Raw genomic sequence first — 9,190 nt, 5'->3', positions numbered from 1 at the left:
GAAGTTAATAACAGGTTTTAAATCAGATGAATCATCAACATTTTGGGGGGCATTCAACCACCACGTAGACTACATTCTCATTGTGGAAAACACAGGTAGCCAAATACATTCATGTATCTCTTTCTCTCTCTCTGTGTTATTTTTTAATTATTATTATTATTTTTTTACAATTCATCCATTTTTAAAAATCCGTGGACCACATACAGTTGAAGTCGGAAGTTTACATGCGCCGTCGCCAAATACATTTATACTCAGTTTTTCACAATTCCTGACATTTAATCCTAGTAAAAATTCCCTGTCTTAGGTCAGTTAGGATCACCACTTTATTTTATCAATGTGAAATGTCAGAATAATAGTAGAGAGAATGATTTTATTTCAGCTTTTATTTCTTTCATCACATTCCCAGTGGGTCAGAAGTTTACATACACTCAATTAGTATTTGGTAGCATTGCCTTTAAATTGTTTAAGTTGTGTCAAACATTTTGGGTAGCCTTCCACAAGCTTCCCACAATAAGTTTGGTGAATTTTGTCCCATTCTTCCCGGAACCTTCTGACCACTGGAATTGTGATACAGTGAATTATAAGTGAAATAATCTGTCTGTAAGCAATTGTTGGAAAAATTACTTCATGCATGTGTCATGTGTCATGTGTCATGCACAAAGTAGATGTCCTAACCGACTTGCCAAAACTATTGTTTGTTAACCTAAGTGTATGTAAACTTGCGACTTCAACTGTACCTGAAAATTCTACTCTGTGTACTTTTGATGTTACCAGTCTATATACTAACATCCCCCATCAGGGCGGCCAAGAGGCCCTCATGTTCTACCTCAATGTACGTCCCCCTAATGCTCTACCCAGCACCAATTGTATGGTGGACTTGGCTGAACTGGCACTACCCTCCAACTATTTTCTCTTCAGAGGAGACTTCTTCCTCCAGGCCAAAGGGACAGCGATGGGGAGCACTATGTTCCTATTTATACTAACCTGTATCTAGGTATGTATGAAAAACAGGTGGTGCTGAATCCAGACCGTAACCATTTTCTCTCCAATATTCTCCTAATTCGTAGATATTTGGATGACATTTTTGTGATCTATACAGGCACCCAGGAAGAACTTTTGGAATTCCATGCTTACCTAAACTCTATGAATGAACACCTTCACTTCAGCATTAACTATGACCTATTGCAAATCCGTTTTCTTGATGTGATGGTTATTCAGGACAAAACCTCCCTCTCTGCAGATCTCTATAGGAAACCTATGGACAGAATTACCCTCCTTAGTGGTGACAGCTATCATCCACATCCACTTATTCAAAATCTCACTATCAGTCAATTCATGCTTACCCAATACTCACCATTGGAGAAGGCATTTAAGGACATTATCGGGAAGCACTGGTACATTATTGATACTGACCCACAATTGAAACCTATTTTAAATATCCCCCACGTATGGTTTTTAAAAGACCCCCAAGCGTGAGAGATATTGTGGTTAAATCTGATTTACCCACCAGAGGAAAGGGAAACATTTTTGGACAAGGTTCCGGAGGGTAATTACAAATGTGGCCGATGTGCTCAATGCAGCTTCACATACAAATGCAACTCACAAATGCCCCCCCCCCAAAGATTTAAGATTAAGTGCCTGATTACTTGTATGTCCACCAATGTTATTTACATGTTGAAATGTCGTTGTGGCCTGTCTTACATAGGGAAAACCCATAGAAGCCTTAAGGCACAGATCAGTGAGCACCGCAGCAACACACAGACAGGTGAGACAAAACAACCTGGTTGCTGCTCATTTTGTACATGCTGGACTTCCTATTAGTTCTCTGTGATACATTGGAATAGAAATGGTCAAGATGTCACACAGGGGTGGGGACATTGAGAGGAAACTTCCTCAAAGGGATTCTTTCTGGATCCACAGGCTCAACACACTGTCTCCTCTTGGCCTTAATGACGAGTTTGACTTGAAACCGTTTTTATAGTTTCAATATGTCTAAACTGTGTTAAAAAAAATCCTAATTGAATATTGTATGTGTATGTATATTACTGTAAATATTGATCACATTCCCTGTGTATGATCATATATATTGATACATTGCATGTTAATATTGGGAAACTATGTTATAATTTATTTTACCTCCTGTTTCAGGAAGTGATGTCACTGAGTACTGCCCCTATATATAGGGCCTTTCACCCCCACCTGGGTTATGGATGCCTGGTGAAGACCTAAGGGTCGAAACGTTGTTGTTAATAAATATCACCTGGGAGCATGAGCAGAAGTGTGCAGCGTTTTCCTTCCTGTTGTCCATTAGTTTGCCTACAACTCCAGTACCTGAGAAAAGTACCTGGATGTGCGTATGTTTTTCAGCTTTGTACAATTCATCATCACACCAATGCCCATAATCATATTGCCCTATTCTGCTCCGATGATATTGTTTGGTATGTTTGGGTAGGCCCCTTGAAAAAGCTGATGTTTTTTGCTGAAAGTGCACTGGAGGTCAGAATATTACACAGGTGTGTTGGATTCATCATCATTTCCCTCCTCCACTATACGGTATTACAACATCACCAGTGAGGCAGTCAGGTCAAATGTGATTCCAGCTCCACAGCATCTCCTCCTAACTTCAATTGATATGTCTGAGATGGCAGGAAAGAGGGTGACATTGATTCCTTTATTTTGATTGGTTGGGCCCTCTTGGTGACAAATGAGCACTCAGGTTTGTTGATCTATTACCATGAGGGATGTGTGTGTGTGTGTGTGTGTGTGTGTGTGTGTGTGTGTGTGTGTGTGTGTGTGTGTGTGTGTGTGTGTGTGTGTGTGTGTGTGTGTGTGTGTGTGTGTGTGTGTGTGTGTGTGTGTGTGTGTGTGTGTGTGTGTGTGTGTGTGTGTGTGTGTGTGTGTGTGTGTGTGTGTGTGTGTGTAGGGAGGGCTGTAGACTTACCAGCAGTTCTGTTAGTTGAGCTGATTCATATGAGGTTCTTGTTATGTGGCCCAAGTGAACGAACACAGAGCATGGTGGTTTGTTTGTAGTAAAAATCTACAAAAAAGTCTATGGTCTGTTTCTCTGCCTGAAAATGAGGGAACATAGCCAATATCTTCACACAGACGATATTGGCATTTAAAAACCATGCTGTGCTCCTCTATGAGCTAGGTATAGACTAACATTCTTAGCTAGGGCTAAACTAACATAACTAGGGCTAGACTAACATTCATAGCTAGGGCTAGACTAACATAACTAGGGCTAGACTAACATTCATAGATAGGTCTAGACTAACATTCATAGCTAGGGCTAGACTAACATTCATAGCTAAGACTAGACTAACATTCATAGCTAGGGCTAGACTAACATAACTAGGTCTGGACAAACATTCATAGCTCGGCTAGACTAACATAACTAGGGCTAGACTAACATTCATAGCTAGGGCTAGACTAACATTCATAGCCAGTTCTAGACTAACATTCATAGCCAGTTCTAGACTAACATTCACAGCTAGGTCTAGACTAACATTCATAGCTAGGGTTAGACTAACATTCATTTGATGTCTTCTTTAAATGTGAGCTCAGTAGTTAGAGAGAGCGAGAGAGGGTGTGTGTTTGTTTGTGAGTGTTCTGCCCATGACCAGTCTATCAGGTTCTGGTTTGATGAGCCAGCTAGATCCACATCCTGGGTTTAATGATGCGTGAGGCGGCGGTACGTGGAACTCTAAATGATACGTTACTCTGCAACATAGATGAGACCTGCTCTCATAACTGCCTAACTACCAGTGTGTGTGTGTGTGCGTGTGTGTGTCAGTCTGAACAGACTGGGAATTAACATTGTTCCTTTGATTACAGCTGCTAGGCTATGTTGAAAATTATTATTATTTATTATTATTATTTATTATGATTTTCATCAGAAGTAACACTGCTCTGTGTGTGTGTGTTTTTTTATTTTTTTATTTTACCTTTATTTTACTAGGCAAGTCAGTTAAGAACAAATTCTTATTTTCAATGACGGCCTAGGAACAGGTTAACTGCCTGTTCAGGGGCGGAACGACAGATTTGTACCTTGTCAGCTCGGGGATTTGAACTTGCAACCTTCCGGTTACTAGTCCAACACTCTAACTACTAGGTTACCCTGTGTGTGACCACGTATACTATTGTGATGCTGTCATCTCAGAGTTGACCTTCATATAAGAGTTCAGAAACCATGACAATGGTCATTGAGAGATGTTTATTCTTTAACATAACTATGGTAACCCATTCTCCCAGTTGTGGCTTGATATCATATGAAATGGCCGTGTGTTTCAATAACAATGAATAGAACACACCAAGGTGGCTCAGAAAGAGACAATTATTTCAACATCATATCAACATATCATAAAATACTACATATAGTATCATACTCCTGGCCACGTTTATCCAATATTGTGATTCAAACATTCACAAAACTGTAGAAAAACATTGGTTGAATGTTGGATGAACGTGGCTGGAATGGTTGAGCTTTTTTAAAGTCTGTATTCACAGGATAGTTGGTTTCCAAGCTGTGGTGTGGCGTAGTGCTGCCGACCTTTTGGAAAAACAATATTTGCTTTTACTGCACGTACTCTAGTGGGTTTTAGTCTTTCGCCCAAAAGGCTTTGCAACATAAAACATGTAGATGTTTTGTCACAGGTAGGTACATTATTTGTTTAAAGCCACGGATCCGACCATGCACGATAACAATTTATATTAAAAAAAACAACATACAAACAACCAAAAAGTCCCAAGTCTAATCATACCATTCTTCGGTTATCCCTGCAGAGAATCTTTTTAAAAGATCTCCGGAAGTCATTGTTGAAGATTGTATAGATAATGGGATTGGCTGAACTGTTACAGTAGCCGAACCAGAAGAAGAATTTAAACAGTGTGTCAGGTATGTAACACGAGTCACAGAGCGCCGTCAGAGTGTAGGTAAAGAAGAAGGGGAACCAGCAAACAACAAAAACTCCAATGACCACAGCCAAGACGAAGGTGAAACGTTTCTCCCTGTTCTGTCTCCCCTTCCATCGACTCCCCTTAGAGCTCTGTCTCACCACCAGTTTAGGCAGCGCCAGGTGGTCCACTCCTGGTTTGATCTGGCTCAGTTTGGTTTTAGCCGTGTGTTTCTTCTTCTTGATAGAACAGGGGTTGTTGACCTGGTGGTCAGACGATGAGGAGTCCTCCATGTCCACGCCGTTTATCTCCCCTTCTTTCTCGTCCTCTCCTCTGTGTTCATCCCCCTCTCTGTCTCCTTGCTCTCCGTTGAGCTTCTCGTGACAAGCGTGTTGGTCACCTCCGACTCCCCCAGCTCCGTTCTCCTTCTTGCCCGTCACCGGCGACACTGTGGCCGCCATTTTGGGTTTGCGGTCGCCCGGTGGTACCCGCGTCCGTTTCTTAGCGATCTGATAGATCCGGATGTAAACGAGGATCATGATGATGCAGGGCACGAAGAACGAGCCGATACTGGATGAGATCATGTACCACTTGTCTTCATTGATCTTACACACCGGACCCTCCTCTTTATCGCTCTCCTTCTCCATGCTGATGAGGGGCGGGAACGAGATCACCGCGGCAATGACCCACACGATGACGATGATGCACTTGATCCTGCGCGGTGTCCGTTTCAGGTTGTACTCGATGGCCTTGGTGATTGACCAGTACCTGTCCAGACTAATGGCGCACAGATGGGCGATGGATGCCGTACAGAAGAGAACGTCCAGTGCAAGGTAGATCTCGCACCAGACTTTACCAAAGTACCAGTAGCCCATGAGTTCGTTGGCCAGGGAGAAGGGAATGACCAGGGTCGCAACCAAAATGTCCGCCGACGCCAACGAAACCAGGAAGAGGTTCTGAGGGGCCTTCAGGGCCCGGCTAGTAAACACAGCGATGACCACTAAGACGTTGCCGAAGACTGTCAATAGGATGAGCATCCCGACCAGGATCGTTAGGGGCAACGAGATCTGGAGGCTATAGGGCGGACCCCAAAGGATGGTCTCATTGGTCATGTTGCTCATGATGGTCGTGCTTGTAAGAGTCTCATTGGTCACGTTTCGTCATGTTATCCCACCCCGCCATTGATTCTCCTTAGATCCTCAGGGATCCAATCATGTAAGGTCAGCAAATGTCATCCAGGAGACCATGTAGTTTGCAACTGGAAGACTGGAAAGTGAGAGTGTGGGACTCTTCAGTGTTTTTGTTTTAGTTATTTTTCGCTCCATTGCATGTTGGTCGATCAAGAACAGTTTAGGTTGAATACTGCTGATTGTCACTTCATCTGAAAAATAGGAGGTGCAGAAGTAAGAATTTTAGCAGGAACTGGAGATGCCTTAAGTGTCAATTTACACAAATACAACATAACTCTCCAGTTATACTTTCCAAGAATATAGCAGGTACACACTAAATATAACTCTTACCTCAAGCATTGTGCTGTGTCACTTGGGTCCTTTTGAGTGGCCGACAATAGAATGGACAGTGAGCAACTTCTTCATGCAGGTCAGTTACCCGAATCAGCTGGCTTCTCACGCATCTCTTCTGTGTTCCATGGACGAGCGCGAGCTAAGGTTTCACAGTCAGTTTTCCTCTGCACAGCTCCGTATCTAAGTCTGTCTCACTAGCGGAGAGCTAATAGAGCCGTAATCACGTTATCCTGTGGCTGCTGCTCCTGCTGCCACTGTCGGTTCTATCAGTGGAGACTATCGCCCTACTATGCTACTGTTGGCCGCTCCAAACTCAGATCCGCCACGCCCTCTATTTATAACCCCAACCTCCCAGAACTGCGTTGCTATAGCAGCACCCGGAGCCTACACCACGTGGAAATTAAACACGGGCTTTTTATTTACTTGGCGCGCGCCAACTCCATTCCGTTCACGAACCAACCCATTTTAAGCACCATTTATTGTCACACCAACCATTCTAAAACTGTTAAAACGATATAGAAAAAAACGAAAGGGGCTGGGGTTCATAGGCAATGGTAAATAATTATAGGCTAGGCCTACTAAGCAGTAAACTATTGACCAGTTAACATTGGCTTTAGCCTAAGATTAATAGTTAGCCTATAGGGTAAAATAACCAATGTCAGCCCATGTGATGATCATTGATGGATCAACATTGATGGGACGACCGTGAAATGTGAGTTACAGATTTGTCATTTTCATTGAAAGCAAGTCTAAGACGCGATAGATCTGTTCCATGTGCGCTACTTCTATGCTTCCTGTTCTTAAGTTTAGTTTTCGTGTATTTTATTTTCGGTTTTGCACACCCGCTTCAAACAGCTGAAAAAACAACATTTGTGGTTATTGAAAACATATTTCATAGCAGTTTAGATGATACAATTGCTTGTTTTGTCACAAACTGAAATTCGGCTATAAGGATTTTAGCAACCAAGAAATGGCAGAGCGATTTCTGCATATTGTAACATATATTATTGAGACAGACCGCATTGGAACAACTTGAAGAGTGATAACACCAAGAGGTAGGCTATGCCCAATTTTTCAATTTTGGAACAGGTGCTTTCAATAACATAGCCTTTTATCAGTATAAAGCTTTTCTATCATATCATGTGTAGTTGGGGAGTGGAGGAAGGTGTTGTTAGTGTGATATCATATGACAGAGGAATCCTGTGTTTTGAGTAAACATCACTGCTAGTGATCATGCGTCAGCGTGCGGATGGAGCGCGAGGACACAGTGACACCTGTCGTCTTCTGAAAAAGCTTCCGCGCCCGGCGTCGGTCTCTCCGATTCGCTTTGGAAGAAATAGCCTGAGGCGCGCCATCACCACTGATGTTATGTGACATTCAGGATTGTAAAGCCTACCGTTAAGTATCGAATGATACCACATAGTACTTTATGCTTTTACTGAAAACAATATGAATTATTATGCGTTTTAACTTTGACCTTTTCCAATAAGACCATAGGTGCTTCCAACTTCTGTTCTCCCATAAAACATTTTTAAAAATGCAAAAGCGTCACATATTTGACATAATTTAAATAGGTTAAGAAAGGACTAACCTAGGTAAATCTTTAGGCAAGGTATTTGGTTAATGCACTAAATTGTAATGTACTCCGATGCAACATCATCACGTGCTAAGTGCAGTCCAAATTTGGACTTCCAGTTCAGATGACACATGAAGTATTGTGATACTTTACCAGATACTTATATGTCTAATGTAATGTATTCTGAAACCCCAGTCAAAAACCTCAATCTGACTAGAATTCAAATACATTTAGAAGTTGAAGGGTGAAAGTAATTGATGTTGACTGGAGTCGAGATGTGAGGGACCATGTTTTCAATGATCCAGTAGGGGACGCTCTTGTATTGGGACAGGCAGAGCCGTTTTCGCCTCTCTGGGTACAGGTGCAATAGAATGGAACGTGTCGAGATTGAGAATTACAATTTCCAGTTTTATTACACAGACCATATCCATCTTCTTATTCATAATTAATCAACTGTAATATTGAATCAAAGTCAGACGTACCCATCCATATAAATAGAAAGTGTAATTATGTATATATCGTTTTTATTTAGACAGTTTGGAAACAGAGTGGGAGGCAGGGAAGCATCAGTACAGAAGAATGAGTGGATGTGAGATTGAACAGTGGGGAGTGGTACATGTGCCATGAATGTTACCACTCGACTACAGCTCTACACGAAGTTAGTCATTCAGATATTCTACGTGCCTGTTATTGCTCTTCGATTGCAGTTTAGACCTTTCATTGGTCAGTCTGACGTAACCTTACTGTATGTATGCATCCCAAATGGCACGCTTTTCCCAATATAGTGCACTACTTTTGACTGTAACCCTAGGGACCCTAGTCAAAAGTAGTGCAGTGCATTGTATAGGGTGCCATTTGGGATAAACGGTCATGTGCCATAAGTGAAGTAAAGAGGAAGATATTGAACTAATGTAAGACTGTATTGAAACAGCAAGACACTACCAGTCTATGAATTTGTTATCGCTTTATCCAATTGGACAATATAGGGGCAGTCTCCCACACACTAATGAAGCCTAATTGAGTTCGCTTTTAGTCCATGACGACCAGGCTTAATCTTTGGCCGGGAAACTGATATAGTGGTCAGTTATATTTTCTCATTTGAAAGAACAACACATCCATACAACATAATTTATACATTCAAGATAGGGTAACCGTTTTCTTTATATTGAACAAGTAACAAACTGCACATTACAATTCA

At 41.8% G+C, this 9,190-nt stretch overlaps 1 protein-coding gene across 1 annotated transcript; it reads right to left on the bottom strand.

Moving 5' to 3' along the window:
- Positions 1-4,196: 4,196 nt before the first annotated feature.
- On the bottom strand, positions 4,197-6,719 carry adra2a (adrenoceptor alpha 2A). Its single transcript, XM_064962066.1, has 2 exons — positions 6,414-6,719; positions 4,197-6,274 (listed from the first exon to the last, which is right to left on the bottom strand). Exon 2 carries the CDS (start codon positions 6,012-6,014, stop codon positions 4,755-4,757), a length of 1,260 nt encoding a protein of 419 aa, XP_064818138.1. The 5' UTR covers positions 6,015-6,274; positions 6,414-6,719; the 3' UTR covers positions 4,197-4,754.
- Between the last annotated feature and the right edge of the window lie 2,471 nt (positions 6,720-9,190).

This window comes from Oncorhynchus masou, chromosome 5, assembly GCF_036934945.1.
Source record: "Oncorhynchus masou masou isolate Uvic2021 chromosome 5, UVic_Omas_1.1, whole genome shotgun sequence".
Taxonomy (NCBI): Eukaryota; Metazoa; Chordata; class Actinopteri; order Salmoniformes; family Salmonidae; genus Oncorhynchus; species Oncorhynchus masou.
This window is presented reverse-complemented; position numbering and strand designations above follow the sequence as displayed.

What these genes read in the sequence shown, in the direction of transcription:
- adra2a (XM_064962066.1), bottom strand. Translation starts at nt 6,014, where the DNA reads ATGAGCAACATGACCAATGAGACCATCCTTTGGGGTCCGCCCTATAGC.